Below are 19,021 nucleotides of genomic sequence, written 5' to 3'. Positions count from 1 at the left end.
TATATGTATATATATATGTATATATATATATATGTGTACTTAATTTTATTTTATAGATATTACATTATCTATCTCACAATTTATAATTTCTTTGAGAATTGTTTTAATTTATTATTCTAACAATTATAAAAGATATTTAAATTGTTACCTAAATTCTATCTAAATATGATTTTATATACTATTATTATATTTTCATATCGTTTTGTCGGATTGATTACATTGATATTACACTGCTTATAAAAAGATAGAAAATATTTTAAGATTACACTTTGTTTTCAAAATATAAAACATATTCAGATAAACTAATAAATATTTTTAAATAAGACAGATTGTAGCCATGCTAGTTGCATACGAGGCCTGAAAAAGGGAAAAATAAATTATAAATGTATCATTTAAATGCCTTGCAAAACAATAACGTTAAATATCCTGTTACCTAAATAATCGTCCATTAACGTGCCAATAGCAAACTGAAACAAAAAATTGAATATGTATGTAAATTGATGTAAAACAAAAAGATTCATTGTTAATTTACTTACAATTCCCGTGGCGTCAACTCTTGTGCCCACAATTTTTAATCTAATTTCGTCATCTGCTTGAATAACTACGTCCTGAACGATATGTTTGATTTATTACTCTCACAATTACAAAATTATAAACATCACAATTATAAAATTTATGTTGCAACATTTTATGACATGACTTACTTCTTCTTTTGATTTGTAACAGGCTGGATTCACATTCGGACAAAACTGCATATCCTCTGGAATTGACTATAGGAATTTAAATTTATATATAATATTTATGTCATATATATAACACAAATTTAATTACTATATTTCATAATTATTACAATTACTTACGTGATGAGATATAAAGCATGAAAGTGGGCCTATTTCAGCAAACATTCCAACCTGTAAATGTGACAATCATAAGACATCAAGTTGTTTAACAATTAATAAACGAATGTTAAGCGCGTGGCATGGCAGACAGCGTCTATCATGCCAGAGATCCCGAATTCGATCCCAATAAGAATTAAAATATTTACGCTTGTGTCTTCTCTCGGAAAAGGCCGGCAACCTTGAGGCCTCCCGAGAGTATCGTTGCTCACAAAAACACCTCTCGAAAATTCATTGTTTGGAACTGACATTTAAAACTGTAGATCCCATATGCTTGTAGCGATTGAATAATGTGTGCACCACAAGCATATGAGAGAGGTTAATATAGCCAGAAGCCTAACGTAAAAAAGAAGAAGAAAAGAACGAATGTTTAAACAGATCGTTCTATACTCTTGAAAAAGCATCTATTTGTACCTTATTTACTTGAGTCACAATCGCGTCTAGTACTTCACCCTTGAATGGTCTGAATACAATCGCTTTATACTTGACTGGATATACTACAAAACCTTGTCCTGGTTGTATAATACCAGCTCCTATATTATCAATTGTCGTGACAGCTACAACAAAGCCATATCTGAACAAACATATAAAATTAATATGACTTAAGGTTTCGGAACTTTTAATACCAAAAATATACAAAAGATACTCACTTTCCTGTACAAGTTCCTTCTACCTCTGTATAGAGCTTTTGCTTTACAGTGTCGAGTAATTGGGGACCAAAGTATCGGGGATGTAACAAAATCTCATGTTCTAAAGAAATCTATATATTTAAAAAATTAAAAAGCAATTAATTTTGTTCTTTTGAATTTAATTAATAGTAGAATTGTACAGAAATATGAAATTAACTTACATGGTAAAACATGATTAAGTATTGATTGAAATATTATAAATATATAATTCAATTTAAATTTTTGAGAAAGTATTAAATAAATTTATCACTTAGACAAGTTTATATCAAGTCAATAAACAATATTTTGTCTGTTTTCCACTAGTTGATGAAGGATACAGTCAGATACAGTAAACAAAAATCTATATAGGTTATATTCCAATCGCATGCAATCGTTAAGCTCCAAACATAATGGCACATTCAACAAATTCAAGTTTAGTGACCGCTCGTTGTTATTGATGTATTCTTCTAGATCTAAAATTCTGATTGGAAAAGAATACACTATTAACAGTTAGCGCTCACTCAACTGTTGAGTCCGCTGAATGCGCTCAATGATGCAGCCAGAACAATCCAAAAGAAATAACACGATTTCAATTCATCAGAAATCAGATACATTGGAATATACAATTTCCAATGAGTTGAAATCGAGTTATTTTTATTGTTATCGCTATTTCTTCTCATGTGTCTGGAGATTTAGTAAATATATTAAGGAGCTCTGCACAATAAGGAACAGAGAATAAGATTTCAACCTATCAGAAACTGTATTCCACAATACATGATTTCTGATAGGTTGAAATTTTTATTTTCTGTTCCCTGTTCCTTTTATTATGCGAAGCTCCTAAACGTTTTATTCTAGCATGACAAAAAACGAAGTTCGGAGATTTCCTTATATTGTATTTTATTAAGGCGCATTTTTCAAATTCAATTATTTTTCTCACAATAAGGAAGAACAAATTTTCTACTATTTCAAATATTCTAGAAAACATTTAATATTAAAAAAAATATAGTTCAAAATATAGTTCAATATAATAGAATAAAATGAAATTTTTTATATTTTTATGTAATAATTATATTTCATAAATATATAATATATAATTTTATATAAATGCTATATTACAAAAACATTTATAATATCTAATAACCTATTTATAAAATTATGTAAAAATATAAATTAAATTTTATTTTTAGCTTTTATATAAGATGCTGGAAAAATACTAAAGTGATCATCTAAGCAAAAATGAATTCGATTCCCACTCTTATTACGTACCTACTTCATGTATGGCATTAGGCATTTAGATTAGAAAGATATATTGTTGATAAACATAAAGAATTAAAATATGAATTTGATCCCAGATTAATCTAAGGATAGATAAAAAGACAATTATTATTGAAGAACAAAAATTTCAAGTCTTAAAAATAATTCCAATTTTCCAGGCAAGAATTCGATAAAGTTTGTTTACAAACTCTCGTAATAAAAAAAATTGCCATTTTAATGAAATCAGAAATTATAATTTTTTAAAAATTATAAAATAAGTAGTTGTATACAGATTTATTTATTTATTAACCTCGTGGAATATTTTTAAAGAAAATGCACGAGTACTTATATGTAATGTCAATAACATGCAAAATTAATAATACATTCCATAACTGATCTAAACTTTTAATAAACTAAGTTTGTATTTTCCATAATATAAACTCTATATGATAACATAAACTTTTCAGAAGAAAAATTGAGATTCTCTAGTTATTCTCATAATGACATCTCTTTAATTATTATCTTTCCAGTAAGTACGTGTGCCTTTTTCGACAAAATATCCATTTTCCTGTCACTCCTGTAAAGACGTTCGCGTACGATAACAATGTTTCTTCCTTTCTGCAAATCGACAGTCTATTGTCATCATCAAGGGAAATTGAAAATTAAAGCAGTTAATGTAGTGTTAAATTCAATTTAAAACTTAAAAAACATTTCTAGAGTTGAGACAAAGTGAAATATAATGTTATCACATTGCACCTTTTAATTATTAATACATAATGACTAAAACTATTTTGTTCAGTGTTAAAGTGCCCTTAGCAGTTTCCAAAATATTTTCTATTTCATACCGTGTAATTAGTACGTTGATAGCCGGTAACTTCACCACGGTAATTTCTTAGTGCAATTTGATTGTTATCTCGATAAGCTATAGCTTTACTGTTAGTTTTAAACTGTCCAGCATTTGAAGAATATTGGTCAACAAAGTCCCAAGCTTGATCTAGTGTATCAAACTTCTTAAATTTGTTATGGGAATATCCATGAACCTGATCTTTGCAATCCTCCCTAACATAAAGTATTAATTTAGATTCTGATTGCAAAAAGCATAATTTTCAATTATTTTATCCAATTTTCTTACCAATTGTCATAAACTCCAGTCGAACGACCGCTAGCCACTGCATAGTAAGGCATTCTGACAAGAAAAAAAATTCAGAAATTTCAGACTTTAATTTTTTGCACATTGCTAGTTTATATATAAGGTCTTTTCACTTGGTAACACAAGTGTCGTTCTATCTTTATTATTTATTAAATATAAAGAAGATAAAACGATGCTTGTGTCAACTTATATTATCAAATAGAAAGCACCCATATTTTATTACTTTTATTATTACGTTAACAAATCATATTCACAAAAAAAAGAAAATATCAAAAAAAGGAAAATACAATTATAAATCTGTTTGTATTGCCTGCACTTTTTGTACTCAACATCTTTGCTTTCTTTTTCAACGTTCAAATATATATCTATCTCAAATTCGATTTATGGAGAAATCTGAACTGATAACATAAGATAGGTGTAGTCTTATAGGACAAAATTGATTAAAACTGTAACATATAAGTATATGTAAAATTCATGTGGTGTTAAATAATATAAGACTGAAGATATTTTATAATTTTTGTTCTGATACTGAAGATGACCTAATCTAAGGTCGACGCTTATCATTATATTATCGTTATATATAATATGAAGGAATAAGTACTATTACACTAATATCTTATTTGGCTTTTATGCTCCTTGAATAATTTATTCTATCTACCACATTTTAAGTTCAAAAATTTTGGAGAATTTCAAACAACGCAATCATGTAATTGTTTTTTTGCTTTTTTCTTTATCTTGCAAATATAAATTTTAAGAGTATAATCAGAAAAGAGCAAATCTTGCATTAAAAAATTTTTTTGACTTTCTCTATTATATCTATAATTACAGTTTTAAAGACATTATTAAATGTATCAGAAGGAACATAATCACAAAAAAAGCATATTTTCAGTAATATTTATATAAGTCTTGATTGCAATTCTCAGGATATTCTCATAATTATTAATTAAATTTATTATTAAATTATTATTAAATTTCTTTAATTATTATCTTTCCAGTAAATACGTGTTCCCGTCCTTTTTGGCTGAACTTTGCACCAGTTCATCTTTCTTCCTTTTCTTTCCTCTTGGAGAGGAAAATGAACTGGTACAAAAGTTCAATCAAAAATAACAGGCCATGTATGTGTTCTTCAATAAAATATCCATTTCTGTCCTCAACATCATGATTGCGTTAATTAATAATAATAACTTCATAATTAATATTGATCAATAATTCTACATATAATATTTTTACATTTGTATGTTCCAATTGTAAGAGATATGATGAAGTAATAAAAAAATGACGCAATGAAGCAACAAATCCTCGCCTGTTCGATAAACCGAAGATCATTATCCGAGATCTATAATCTTTTTGCAAGCAAAAATGTCATCAAAACTTACTTGATTATTTGCAATGTCAGCAATTAGTGTAGTAATTTTAAAACTTTCAGCCCTATGCTACTTAACAACATTCGTTCAGTACAAAAAGTCGTACGAAATGTCGAAAATGATGAATGATTATTGGCCTTTTTTTTATTAGCGAACGATGCATATAGAACGCTATGTATAGAAAATTTGAATCCATGATTCCTTTCGACGATCCTATTATGTGACTATTCGAGAAATTTCATTGGCAGAAAATGGGAAATGGAAAATTTGGGATGGAGCTAATTCTACGTCGCTAATTGGCTAATTTATTACACATTTTCTGATTTGAAGTTTTTCCACTAAATTTAATTAGATAAATTCACTAGGCCGATGGTAACATCTGGTTGGTTGAGATTGCTGTGATTCACTGACTTTGACAAAAAAAAACTACAATTGCGACGATTGTCAGATCTGAATTATCTAAAATCTCGAGCTTGCTGCGAATAACTTCGCGCGGTAAATCCAAAAGTCTGTGAATCCGTTCGGTCGATGATTTTCGCGAAAAATGGCATTTTCACAATCGCATCAACAAGAATTAATTGAACTGGCCGAAATAACGGGAATCTCCACGGGACCCGGAGTTTTTCGGTGAGACATTTGTCGAGAGTTATCAAAAGTGGAATTTCGCCCACGGACATAACCTCTCTGTACGGTTTTGTCATAATACAATTTTCTCTGTTTACAGAATTGTATTGGAATTATTAGCATTACGAGTATCTCCGGAGGATATTTATACCCTTCTTAAACAAATATCGACGAGATCGTCGAAATCGCTGAACCAACAAACAATAAACGAGAATGCGCAAGCTTCTGTCTCATCTATGAAACAATGATCTTGTATGTTAGTTTACTGATTTGGTAATTGGTAACTTTAACAATTACATCGCAATAAAGAATGTATTTATGTAGATAGAAATATAAAAATAGCAATGTATTTTTCTAGAAATAATTTATAGTATGGAAAATATAATTTATCCATTCGTATTTCTCATTTTATTTGACAAGAATTAGTCATTTTTGTCATTAAGTATGATTTAGTCATATATATTATAACCATTTTTGTGATAGCAATTTCTGTTTATATGCGCAAAAGTATAATATACTCTACAATTTTAATCATATTTTGTGTCTGATTGTATTATTTTTATAATAGTAAAACTCATTAAAAAAAGAAAGAATGAATTATAGATCAGATTTATTATATATTATAACAAAAGTTAATTATATTTCAATGTACAATAAATACTTCATAATATTTTCTATAGAAAAGTTTATGTATGCAAAAATAAAACAAATAATCTAAGATATAATTTAGTACTTGTACTTTACATCTTTTATCCAACTTAGTTTTTATATCGCAGGCAGCCTTCTCTTGCCAGTTTGTCTGCCATTTCATTACCATGAATTCCTGCATGTCCATTCACATGATTCTAGAAGATTGAATGTCTTTCACAATAGTATTTATATTAATTGTAAATATATATATATATTAAATAAAAAAATGCTTACCCAAGCAACAGTCAAGTTCTCTAATTCTTTCTCCATTTCTAATAATTCTGTTTTATTTATAACTGGCTTGTTATCTACAGTTTTCCATCCTCTTTTCTTCCACACTGGCATCCATTGTGTAATGCAAGAGATGAGAAATTTAGAATCAGTGTTGATTTTCAACTTCTTGATTCCTACCTTTTTCGCCTGTCTCATAGCTACTGTAACAGCTTGGATTTCTGCCATATTGTTAGTAGGTCGTCCATTTACTGGTTCAGATATATTTCTACGAAAATTATATCTATATTACGCGCAGATTCATTGAGTTTTAGTAGATAATGGACAAGACTGAAAAATAAAATATACAAGGGATGATTGTCTTGAAACCAAACACCGATACCGGCTCGTGCATTCTTATATCCGTTTGAACTGCATGCGCCATCCGTAAAAACATTCACATAGCCATCTTCATCCATGATAAAATCCACTTTGTCATCCTATACAATCCAAATTTATGAAATATAATTTTGCAGTATAATATTTTTTATTTATTTTTATTTATTTTATTTATTTTTATTTATTTATCAATATATGAAATTCTCAGACCATATTAATCAACTATAATACATCAGCTAGATCAATTATTCAATTATAAAATAAAAAATTGATAAAATTATAAATTATGCGCTTTGATATTAAAATTTAAAAATTATAAATAATAGAGTTGATCAGTTTTAGTTTTTGAGAAGTTATTGATATATTATTAATTTCAAACCTGGTTAAGACACTGAGCTAATCTAAGGCAATTGTTTGAAATGTCAGTTATTTTTCTCTTTTTGTTTGGGTGTTCATTACTATCGTCACTTGTAGATAAAGTCCTCTTTGAAATTGATGATAATTTTGTCTGAATTATTGCAGACTGCTTACCACCAAGTGTAAACAATTGTTTCGGCAAGGTTTGAGATCTACATAAAATATTAGCTTTAAATGACATATTGTAATACGATTTCAGAGTTTCATTAACTTCGCAATATCTCTTTCTTATGTTAAACAGGAATTATTATTATTAACTCTCTATCAGCAATGCAAGATTTTTTAAGACAGTCGATTTTTTTGATTGTGGAAATTTTAAGAAATTAAATAATGGAGTTCGCTATCATTTTATTATTTTTTTCCCAAAGAATTTGAGATTCTTTTTTATTCATAAAGGTACTTAAATAATTTAACGTTTTAAATCAACATCATTATATTTTTTTTAAATACTGCCCTAAAGTATTGTAACTCAAACAGATTTTTTTTTCATTCTCACTCATATAAAAGTTATGCACTTTTAACCAATATTATGTTTTTTATAATTTTATTTCTATTACGGTAAAAACGATGTTAAAGATTTAAAAAATATATAAAAATTTTTTTCAGATTTTTATATAGTTTAAATCAATAAAAAAATCTATGTTATGGACCTCAACAACTCAGGATGTAAATCATAATAAAAAATTTCATACTACCAGAAGAGTTAATATTTACCTTGCAGATTTTACAATTTTCGATGAAATAAGGCTCTTAGAATTTGTTCCCTCAGAAGAAGAACGCTCCTTTATGAAGTTTCGAGCCTCACTTTCTGTTGCAAATTTTTTGTATATTGATCCAGGAAATTTAAGAACCTGAGCACTGCATTCATCCCTGTTAAAAATAGAAAAACTTTTATTTAATTTTTTTTTAAACAGATTCTTATATAAGCTCAAAATAAACCACAAATCTATTTAATTTGTTTAGCAAATATACAAACATTTTTACTCTAATTTCTTTTTGCTGATAATTTATTAATTAAATTGATTTCCTTACCATGTAGCATAAATTCCAGGTTTTCGACCCCTGGCTACTGCATAGTAAGGCATTTTGCTTAGGAAATAATGCCTTGTTATAAATACAAAATTTAATTTCATCAATTTGCTCAATACATATGATCCTCTTCCTGGATAATCATATTTTTATTTAATGTTTGCACTTTTACTACCAATGTTATTAATACATCACTTGCAGGATTTTCTGATAAAAAAATTAAGCTTTTTACTGGTAATTTCTGTTCATGGAATAAATATATGTTCTATTATTGATGTAACAAGAATCGTTAAATGTACATCTGTAAAGAATAAAAAATAATAATTAATTAAGGTGCATCTTAAAATTATGACATTTATTTTTATAAATAATTACTTATTTTTCTATATTGAAATTTGCAGTTCTATTACAAAATTTATTATTATATTACAAATTACACTTACATAATTTTTAAATTTTTATAACTGTAGCTAAGATTAATTTATATAATTTCACAATTTAATATTGTTTTTATAATATGTATTTTTGTTTACATTCTTTAATTTATCTTATTATATACGAATTCACAACCCACAAAGTACATTAGAGGTTAGAGTGATCACAATAGAAAGAATAAGGAATTAAGAATAAAGAATAATGATTCCAATCTATCAGAAACCGTGTATTCCGGTGTATCCGATTTCTGATAGGTTGAAATCTTTATTTCTAGCTAATTTCTTCTATTGTGACTGCACCCATATCATTGGAGTAATGTAAACCATATGTTAACGGCGTTAATGCTAAATATGCAATAATATCATAAAGCGCGTTCTGAATATAAGCCTTTTTCCAGAAACAACACTTAACTTCCGAAAAAAAAATTTTCAGGATTTATTTATATACTCTATCCGAAAACTAATCTATTCTCCAATGAGCGTTCGAATTCAATGATCGCAACAATCGCAGCGAAGCATCGCCAAGTTTCGGGCGCGTTCGATAAAGAAGGCTAGTTTGCTTGCAAATGAATATGATTGGTTGTTACTTATAGATCCAACTAATCGCATTCAATCGCTCGGCGAGCTAATTAGCAGCTTTGTCCGGCTTGAATGCGCTCTATATAAATCGCGCGCCCGCGTTTTGCTAATTATTGCAAACTTGCGATTTGCGATATCTCCAACTTGGAGCTACAGCCGCCTGCTGTATGTCGTGTTGCATTGCACGGAGGAGGGCTACAACTGTTATCTCGATTTCGAGAGTCGCATGATTTTTTTTTCAAAACCGAATAATTTAATTTTTTCGGAAGGTAGAGCAAAATTCGATTAGAACTCATTAATTTAATTCAAGAAAAACGATTCGGAAGTATCATTGGAATTTGTCAACAAGGTATTCAATAATTCTTATATATTACTAAACTATATTAATATTTGTACGCGATATTAAATACGTGAGAAATATATTTCAAGAACTGATTGCTTTAAAAAAAAACTCGCCAATGATTTTGAAATATCTTATATATGTTATAAAAATATATATATTAATATCTGTAGTTAACGAGTTATATTTTTCTGATTTTTCAACAAATATAATATGACAAGTTCCAAGAAAAGAGGTCCGCTGATTAGAATCGACAGAGGCCTTCCATTGGTGATGAAAGCTTTTCCAAGCTAATTTGTTTTTGTCATGTTATACTTGCCAGGAAATATGTGATTTTATTGTAATGTACATTTTATGTATTATATTTAAAAAAAAAGAAAAATCTAGCAGTTTGACATTATAATTATTTGTTATCAAAATGATGTCTTTAATGCTATTTTGATGTAAAAACTCAACTTGCTGAAAGATAAAAAAGAAAGAAGACTATCGATTGTAATCAATGAGGATGGTAGAAGGCCTCTTAGAAATTCATAAAAAAGAACAATGTCATTCGTCGAAAATATTTATGGCTATGTATTGGGTTGTCCGAAAAGTTCGTGCCGATGTTGAAGGAAAATTTAAACGCAGAAAATTTAAATTTTAGTATACATTTATTAAATTATATAGGTATAAATTATATAGGTTAATCGGCACGAACTTTCCGGACAACCCAATAATTCTTTGCACACAGAAGCGTCAATACAGATTTCATTTAAAAACACAGGCATCTACTCTCAGCTATTTAGAGATTTCTCTCTGGACTATTATCTGAAAAAGGCAGTTCCGATGTTTTTCGAGAAAAACTGGTTGAAATTAAATTAGCAACATTTTTTTAGAACACAAAGTATTTTAATTTAATTAATTTTCAAAATTGCAGATTACTTAACTCCACTATAGAAATAAGACATTTTGTTTTATATACATTTATTAACATTAAGCTGCATGGTCATACAATGCTATACACCGTTATGAAAAATACAACAATAACGTAACATTTATATAACTTCTTTAAAAGAATTATATTCAACAAGGACAGAGCGCATATATTTTAAGCTAAAGAGAAAATTTATAAATGATATCAACGATAAATATACATATAAATCTTACTATAAGTGAACACAAATATTAAAAATGGAAAGTATAATAAATAATGCCGTAAGTATGCCGTTATAATGTCACATAGTCATCATATTACGTACAACGTAAAAGAATATTCGCCTATTGTATCCATTCACGCAACAAACTTATCACGTACGGTTTTCCAAATGTACGTGAAAAATCGTCAAACATCCAACATGAGGAATGCAATATAAATAAGTGCATAGTTGATCGATGAAACGTATTCCTCGTAAAATCACAATTTTTATCGTGGCAGACTGAGATGCCAAGCCCGGCTGAAATACGGGTCAAAGCGGTCCCAAAACGGACGTCTCACTGTCCGTTTGGAGAAAAACGAGTATCGCAAGTTAATACCGCGATTCAAAATTATATCTTTTTATATTCATTTTATTTTCGCAAAAAATAATCTTATTCTTCCGCTTTCGGGAAAACGTAACATACATTACATTAGAAGAGAGCGAAGTCTTTCTGGAAGATGCGTGGCGTTTTTAATAAATGTTACCGAGAATATTTCCTAACATTATGTTAAATAATGAATGCTAAATTGCCTCGTAGGCCACATCAACGCCAATTCTCGTGACCGAGCCGTTCAAAAATTCTTCAAGCTCGTCTCGCTCTCGATTCTCGTCCTTGGATCGATGCGATGAACGTTTTTTCTTTTTTTCGGTCTTCTCAGTTTTCTCCCTATTCTTATCTTTGTCTTTTGACTTCTTCTTTTTCCTTTTCTCCTTTTCATCCCCCTAAAATCGATTTAAAAAATAAATAATAAATCCATAACTCAAAATCAATTGAAGAATCGAAAAAATCCTCTGTAGACCAACCAAAAATCTTCTTTCATAAATCATTGTTGAAAATAATTACCTTCTCTTTATGTTTCTTTTTTTCTTTCATTACTGGACTACTAGCATTGGAGCTTACGTGGCGCACACTAGTATCATCGAGCAACTCCAGATGAACATTAGAACTTGTCATACTAACATCCAGACTTTTATCGCTCAATTCCAATCTATCCTTTCTTGTACTAGTACTACTCACGTCTTCACCTCCTTCAGGACTTTGTCGCCATTTGGAATCCCGTCGCAACCAGCTATCAAAAGCATCCGAGTTTATGTCTGATTGCTCGTTTGATTCATATTCATTGGAAATCTGCAGCTCTTGTTCTATTGAAGAAACGGAGTTGCTTTTTGTGACTTGTTTTGGCTGCTCGATATTTATTTCTGGACCTGATAACGTTTCTAATTTGTGTTTTTGTTTGGATAGCGGATTCTCTGCTAATTTTAGCTGTATAGGAGAAGCTACTTCTTCGATAGATGACAAGTCATCCTCATAACCGGCTACCAAAGGATTACCAGTCTCCATGTCACTGTAAAAAATTATATTGTGATAATATAATTTTTTAAATATATTAATACTGATTGTAATTGCAATTGTAAAATAGAAAAAATACAATTCTTAGTAACAGTATTGATTATATTTATAATATATTGAAAAAATATAGAGAATTACATTACGAAAACTAGGATAAAAATAACTATTAATATGCACAAAGATAAAAAAGATAAATACAATAGAAATAAAGATTTTATTTTAAGAAAGCAATGGTTAATTTATGCAGGTAATTTATGCAGGTTTTTTTTAATATTGATAGAAATGCTTGATAATAATTTAACATCTCCAACTAAAATAAAATTGAACAAAAAGTAATTTTGTAAACTAAAATTTAAATTATATATATTATTTTCTAATTTATATTTCTCTAATTTATATTTTCTAGAAATAGTAGAGCTTTTTAAAAAACTTTTTGCTTACCTCTCCGATTCTGCCTCTTCCTGAGCTGGTGCAGGATCCGGCTCCGGGGTAAGGGAATTAGGGCTCAAACTGCAGCCTTCCAAAAACGATTTGTCCAGCATTCCATCCGGCACAAAGTCTTCAACACTAGTCAACGGTGCGTTCAAATTAACATTTTTAATATTTGGCAGTTTCCCATCTGTCTCATCTTCCTTCTTATGACCAAAGATCTTGGACATGAGTGATGATGATCGATTGAGTGAATCTCTTCTCTCGCCATTGTTATTGACAGATTCAGCCGGTTTAACCGTTTCTATTTTAACAGTGGAATTTTGTGAAATAGATGATGTAATTTGTGATGTTTTCGTGGAATTAACTACATTATCCAATGTGCTCGTCGTAAAGCTTTCTTTCCTCGGTTTTATGTCTAAATTTTTCACTGGTATTGGAGTTCCACCTCCGATAGGACCAGGCATCGAGGCCGACCTTTTGACTTCTCCGATGGAATTTGTATTGGAAGATGTAAGGTGATAATTACTCATAGACGACGGAACAATGTTTGCGACTAGATTGCTAGCGGACACTGAGTCGGCAAGTGCTCTTCTACGATTCACGAGATTGTCTAGGAATTTGTTGTAATCAGCGTCGTCGCTGTCTTGGAAGAGATCCAATTCCTGGATGGTCAAACGCGTCTCCTCTTCATTGGTCTCGAGTTGCTTTAACAGTGTCTCGCGTTGCAGTTGCAGAAATGGTAAATTAAAAAATTTGTGTAATAATTTTAGGCCGAAGCCATTTCGCATCGATGACTCTGCGTATCTCACCTGCAACAATTCATTTAACTTTAAAATTAAGTGAAGTCTTTTAGTCGATATTGAGTTATGAATATATATTGTTCGATATAAACACACAAGTGAATGAATTTTTTTCAAAATGGTTAGTAAAATTTATTAATAAAGTAATAAAATAAATAAAATGTGAATTTTCTTTCCAAAACTTTAATTCTTTACATCTTTAATTCTTTATATCTACGGAAAAACTCAATATTCTTTCAAGCAAAACTTTTATTAAAGTATAATGATTTCATGTTTTAATAATTTTGTTAATATTAAGAAAAACAAGATATAGAATTTCTTAATTTTAGAAATTAAAAAATGATAACTTCAATTCTTACTAGACATGATAACTTTTTTTTTAATTTACTACTGGAGAAATATTCATTAATAATGAGACACACATATAATAATTATAATATTAACAATCATTTCAATTACTTGTGCTATTCTCTCGTGTAGTGAATCTATGAAGTATGTCACGTGATCCGCAGTGACGGTTCTGTGATGCGACATGTCGCAGTGGTTACCGAGGACAATGACAGGTATGTGGCTAGGTATCTTCGGTAGCTCACGTTGGACATAATCAAATGTCCAGTTCTTCGTAATGTCCATCACAATGATAACACCATTGGTACCCTTGTAAACGTCGAGAAACTCAGCATCTAGAGCAGGTTCCTCAATAATGTTTTCTGCATTAGCCGGAGTATTGTCCATTTTTAGACCCTCTAATTTCCGCCGGCGTCTACCACGATCTACGACATCCCATACCTCCACTTTGACTACGTCGTCGGTGGCTTTGTAATTCCACTGTATACTAGCCACCTGTATTTCTTCCGTGGGTATATACTCTTCGATAAACTTTTGCCCCTGCAGTCTATGGAATAAACATGTCTTTCCTACATTCCTGTCTCCTTTTATTATTATTTTCACTAAAAATAATGTGTAAAGATTGCATTACAACTGATGTTCTACTTCGTTATTTACACATAAAGCATATACATGCACTTACTGTTATATTGTACGCCTTTAGCAAACTTCCTCTGAAGATTCGTTGGCATGGATTGATGGGCTGGTCTGGGAGACGCATTGCTGATTCCATCGGATTTACCGGCTAATCTTTTAATGGCAGAAAACATCATGCGATTCCTCAAAAAAGCATCAGTTCAAGAAATAACTTTGATGCTTAAAAAGGAAAGTTAACTGCAAATACCTGTAGAAAATATATTAAAATAAAGCAAAAAGTGTATGTAAACAAAAATAACATAAAAATACTTACAAAATATTTATAAAATAATAAATATATCGTTTCTTGAAAAAAACACAAAGGCTGTATAATTCTCATCATCGACGCGATTATTGGAGGACACTTTGTAGTTTACGAGCTAAAAACATATTGCTAGTGATAACGGTGGTAAATAACTTAATTGCTCTATGTGATGATTATTATGTAGCAATGACAAGTACTATCCACATCCGTTACTGGGAGATGTACCGTATTCTAATGGAACAGATGGAATATAAGCATCGAAGTACTTAAAGCTCACGCATCCTTGCAAACAAGATTGAATGAAATCCAAATCTCTAACCCAAATTGAATTTTTTTCACGATCCGATCATCAGGAAAATTCGATAATTCGCGCGGTGTACGAATGATCAGGATCATTCTGAGGATTCGTAAAACATTCGTGTGAAATTGCACTTACCACTCGACGTTAACACGATCCAAGCCTCATGAAACGAAGCCGGATCTCTCGTCGTTGAACGCACTGTAAGACAGCTGTCATATGTAACAGCCAGTAGCAGCAGAAGCAGCTGTTTCTTTCTCTCTCGATGTCCCAAAGTTGGCAGCGCCGACTGTTCCGCACTCTCGACGTGCCATTCATAAAAAATATCGATCGCTAATAGATTCCTTACGTGATAATAAAACAAATTTTATCTCCAAGCTGCGTCCTTTCGTTTTGAATAATCTTTCTCTTTAGATTGCTAAAAACTGGATCTTACATTTATTTTATTTCAACTTTCCCCCTTGCTTCCCAAAACGTAAAGATTTTATTTCATTATTTTGACGAGTTTGATTTATGTATCAATTGTTCCATCTTCAAAAAGTTTTCGTATTTTTATTTTATAAATTGTTCTAATTTTCTAATCAAATCATGGATACGATATTATGAACAATAGAATGATACAAAGAAATACAAAATAATTGTTATCTTAATAAATATATTAATACTATTAATATGCTAAAATTCTTATGTTCGAAAAAAAATTATAATTAGGATATATTAAAAATTAAAAAACGCCGTGTTTAAACAATAATTTATTACTATAAAAATTACAAAAATTTAAGATCATTACGCGCTATTCGACTCCATATCAGCTTGATAAAGCAAAGGTCTCAATTCTTCTTCCATTATAGAGTGTTTATCACCATGCGTTATCGTCAGCACCGTATTTGCTTTAGTTAGTGCTTGGAGTGCTTCTTTCGGTTTTTCCAAGTGCAACTGTATCTTTCCTATCGTGAGATACAGCAGTCCTGTCAAAGGATGTATTTCCCCGTAATACAATCTGAAAAGCGAGCAATGACGTCCTCAACTAGAATTATTCATTTAAAATAAAAAAATAATAAAAAAGTGTATTATGAATTATTTTATAATATTATCTGTATTTTATAATAGTATCTACAGGTTAAATAAACAATCACTCACAAGTATCCTGGCACAAGTTCCTTGCCATAAAACTCCGCATCTTCCCAACACTTCAGATTCATAGCCGCGATATGAGCCATTTCTAGAGTACGAACATGTTGTATATTAAATTTATGCATTATACCCTTTTGCTTCTTCAAACATATCTTACTAACATCAAGATCTATTGTCATTAATAAGAAAAAATATTAAGGAAAAATTGTATCGTACAGAATAAATGCATTGTTCCAAAATTCCATATATCTATTAAATAAAAAAAAATATAAGTTTCTTCATGTAAATATCAAAAGGATACAAGCCATAGTTTTCATTTTTTCCAAGTGATGAGCAGTAAAATCGACGACTTCCCGAAATGTCTCTTTAAATTCTACAGATATTTCCGTGTTACACTTCTCGCATTCGTCAGCTTCAATCGAACACGGTGAGTCGCATGATAAGTTTGGACACGCAGCCACTTCGGCCATTGGTTCCTCTTTCTTACATCTTTCGCAATCACACCAAAAGTAATACGAACTGTGCAATTCTTCGCGCCTATCCTTATTAGAATTGAGTAAATCCACGTAGGATATTCTTATCTGTGCAAAATAAAATTACATAAATACCGAAATGTAAAATATATCTAACTATTGTTTTTAATGATTGAGAATTATCAATAGAATCAAACTTTTGAGAGCTATAGAATAAGAAAATGAAATGTTTTTCAACTATTGGAATTAACTTTATCAATACTTGCCTGCGACCAATCCAAAGAAGAAAGGTCTGTTAATGTTCTAACAATAATGGTAGTTCCTTCAAAAACAACAACCGCATTAGGTTTACAACTATGATCTATCACAGATGCTCCCAGATAAATGCCAACTCCGATGGTATTCATATTGATATCCAGTATGTTGAAAGAGTTAGTACATATCCTGCCATAAATACCCATCAGCTCTGCAATATTAGGCATAAATGTCTCATCGAGAAACTGAGATAAAACTCCATATAACATGGTGAAATGTTCCATTCGCTTAACATCCACTTTTATGTCTGAATAATCTGCAATTCAGAGATACAAATTGATTATATATATTTATAGATTTTTTTCTTAAAATATCTTCTTTTTAAAAAGAGAAAAAAATATTTACGAGACATTAGGTCCTTGAATCTTCTAAAGTTTTTCTCAGTGTAATAGCCCACTTCCTCAGCTCCACCTTGATTGAGTTTGAGAATGATACGTGCCATAAGTCGAGCCGCATCTGGCAATACTTTCGGCGACACCTTTTTCAAACGTGTACATTCTGTCTTATGAATCGGCCACGATTCTTTCTGACAATTGCGGTCACAATAATACACGTACTGACAACTCGAGCACTTTAACAATTTCCCACTGCAATAATAAATCATAATAGCAATAGTACTTAAAGCAATATATAATGTGTATCAAATGCATTTACGTGTACAATAATTTGCTTTATCTCTGATGCAACATTCTTAAAAATATGAAAATTTGTTTTCATATTTTTATAAAAAATATTTTAAACTTGTTCAAATTTTATAAATTTTCTTTAGAAATAATAAAATGAGAAACCTTAGTAGTCTTAAAATATTTCAAAATATTCACATATTTATATGAAGAAATCAAGAAAAAATAGTCTTTCCTAATTCTAATTATTTCTGAAGTGTGTTCTAATTTATATAAAAATCTAAGAAATTTTTTAAATGATGTAAAATTATATAGATGTTCTAAAGAGAGAATTCTGAAATTTATTAAAAATAAATTCTGAAAAATTATTTGAAGAATTCTAAAAAAAAATTTTCACTAAGGGATATATAAAACTAATTCAATCCAAAATACTTAAATTAAAATAATGTAACAGAAAACCATCAGATATAATATTGCAATTTTATATGCTGTTTTAAATATTTAGTATATAGTTTATTTATACCTCTTCAAACAATTGTCACATCGAGTAGTCCTATGTTTCGAGTTAAGAGTAAAAACAAACGGTTTACCAGTAAAGATTGTCGTTCCCTTTTTTATTCTGTTGGGATTCATTTTGAAAACGAAGATATAAATTACATTTATAAAATATTTGATCTTTCTATTCTGATTATGTGAAGATTTTAAAATATGATCTAACCTAGCCTACTTGTTTTTGTTCGACGAATAAACACCGGTATTGTTCATAACCTCAAACTTCTAACTTGTTACATTTTCCTTCAGTATATTTGTGACATCTTATATAATTCAAACGAATTTAAATTATAACAAGATATTTTTATCTTTAGATAATATAAAAATAGAAATGTACACTTCTAGAAATTTATTTCTACAAATTTGTAATGTAACAGCTGTTTTTAATTAGGCAATTTATATATATATACATACGTGTGTATGTATATATGAATTACTGGAAATAGTTGTTAAATTAAAAATTTGTAAAAATAAATTTTTAAAAGTGCATTTTTTTTACATTATTAAAAAAAATATATATACCTTA

At 29.6% G+C, this 19,021-nt stretch overlaps 6 protein-coding genes across 9 annotated transcripts in view; 1 reads left to right on the top strand and 5 right to left on the bottom strand.

Moving 5' to 3' along the window:
• Positions 1–139: 139 nt before the first annotated feature.
• LOC108689529 (DNA-directed RNA polymerase II subunit RPB7) lies at positions 140–1,860 on the bottom strand. 2 transcript variants are annotated; one of them, XM_018196320.1, is made up of 8 exons: positions 1,747–1,854; positions 1,547–1,656; positions 1,311–1,470; positions 861–911; positions 705–770; positions 537–608; positions 434–467; positions 140–357 (listed from the first exon to the last, which is right to left on the bottom strand). In XM_018196320.1, exons 1-8 carry the CDS (start codon positions 1,756–1,758, stop codon positions 341–343), a joined length of 522 nt encoding a protein of 173 aa, XP_018051809.1. In that variant the 5' UTR covers positions 1,759–1,854; the 3' UTR covers positions 140–340. The 2 variants fall into 2 exon arrangements, with proteins under 2 accessions (XP_018051809.1, XP_018051808.1); XM_018196319.1 differs by having other exon boundaries at positions 140–467; positions 1,747–1,860.
• Positions 1,861–3,329: 1,469 nt separating this feature from the next.
• Positions 3,330–4,003, bottom strand: LOC108689531 (ribonuclease H-like). The gene is given in 4 exon segments (XM_018196321.1): positions 3,330–3,385; positions 3,388–3,436; positions 3,664–3,877; positions 3,951–4,003. Coding segments are annotated over 4 exon segments (372 nt in total).
• A 1,735-nt stretch (positions 4,004–5,738) lies between these two features.
• On the top strand, positions 5,739–6,252 carry LOC108689492. The gene is made up of 2 exons (XM_018196254.1): positions 5,739–5,959; positions 6,057–6,252. Exons 1-2 carry the CDS (start codon positions 5,877–5,879, stop codon positions 6,202–6,204), a joined length of 231 nt encoding a protein of 76 aa, XP_018051743.1. The 5' UTR covers positions 5,739–5,876; the 3' UTR covers positions 6,205–6,252.
• Positions 6,253–6,549: 297 nt separating this feature from the next.
• LOC108689444 (ribonuclease H1-like) lies at positions 6,550–8,916 on the bottom strand. The gene is made up of 6 exons (XM_018196202.1): positions 8,705–8,916; positions 8,387–8,542; positions 7,635–7,824; positions 7,226–7,356; positions 6,881–7,145; positions 6,550–6,801 (listed from the first exon to the last, which is right to left on the bottom strand). Exons 1-6 carry the CDS (start codon positions 8,803–8,805, stop codon positions 6,715–6,717), a joined length of 930 nt encoding a protein of 309 aa, XP_018051691.1. The 5' UTR covers positions 8,806–8,916; the 3' UTR covers positions 6,550–6,714.
• A 2,084-nt stretch (positions 8,917–11,000) lies between these two features.
• Positions 11,001–15,599, bottom strand: LOC108689394 (rab-like protein 6). 2 transcript variants are annotated; one of them, XM_018196146.1, is made up of 6 exons: positions 15,537–15,599; positions 14,843–15,043; positions 14,272–14,762; positions 13,022–13,821; positions 12,074–12,575; positions 11,001–11,952 (listed from the first exon to the last, which is right to left on the bottom strand). In XM_018196146.1, the coding sequence occupies exons 2-6, from the start codon at positions 14,970–14,972 to the stop codon at positions 11,752–11,754; spliced, it is 2,124 nt and encodes a 707-aa protein (XP_018051635.1). In that variant the 5' UTR covers positions 14,973–15,043; positions 15,537–15,599; the 3' UTR covers positions 11,001–11,751. The 2 variants fall into 2 exon arrangements, with proteins under 2 accessions (XP_018051635.1, XP_018051636.1); XM_018196147.1 differs by lacking the exon at positions 15,537–15,599 and adding an exon at positions 15,110–15,141.
• Positions 15,600–16,137: 538 nt separating this feature from the next.
• The window catches only part of LOC108689414 (histone-lysine N-methyltransferase SMYD3), a 4,655-nt gene continuing 1,771 nt past the window's right edge, over positions 16,138–19,021 (bottom strand). The window contains exons 1-6 of one of the 2 annotated variants that reach the window (XM_018196167.1): positions 18,467–18,592; positions 17,666–17,907; positions 17,272–17,576; positions 16,834–17,113; positions 16,539–16,701; positions 16,138–16,398 (exon numbers count right to left, since the gene is read on the bottom strand). In XM_018196167.1, the coding sequence (XP_018051656.1) occupies positions 16,185–16,398; positions 16,539–16,701; positions 16,834–17,113; positions 17,272–17,576; positions 17,666–17,907; positions 18,467–18,576 (1,314 nt within the window). In that variant the 5' untranslated portion in view covers positions 18,577–18,592 and the 3' untranslated portion in view covers positions 16,138–16,184. Of the gene's footprint in view, positions 16,399–16,538; positions 16,702–16,833; positions 17,114–17,271; positions 17,577–17,665; positions 17,908–18,466; positions 18,593–19,021 lie in introns of those variants that run through there. The other variant, XM_018196166.1, reaches the window with a different exon arrangement.

Source organism: Atta colombica, unplaced genomic scaffold (assembly GCF_001594045.1).
Source record: "Atta colombica isolate Treedump-2 unplaced genomic scaffold, Acol1.0 scaffold27, whole genome shotgun sequence".
NCBI lineage: Eukaryota > Metazoa > Arthropoda > Insecta > Hymenoptera > Formicidae > Atta > Atta colombica.
This window is presented reverse-complemented; position numbering and strand designations above follow the sequence as displayed.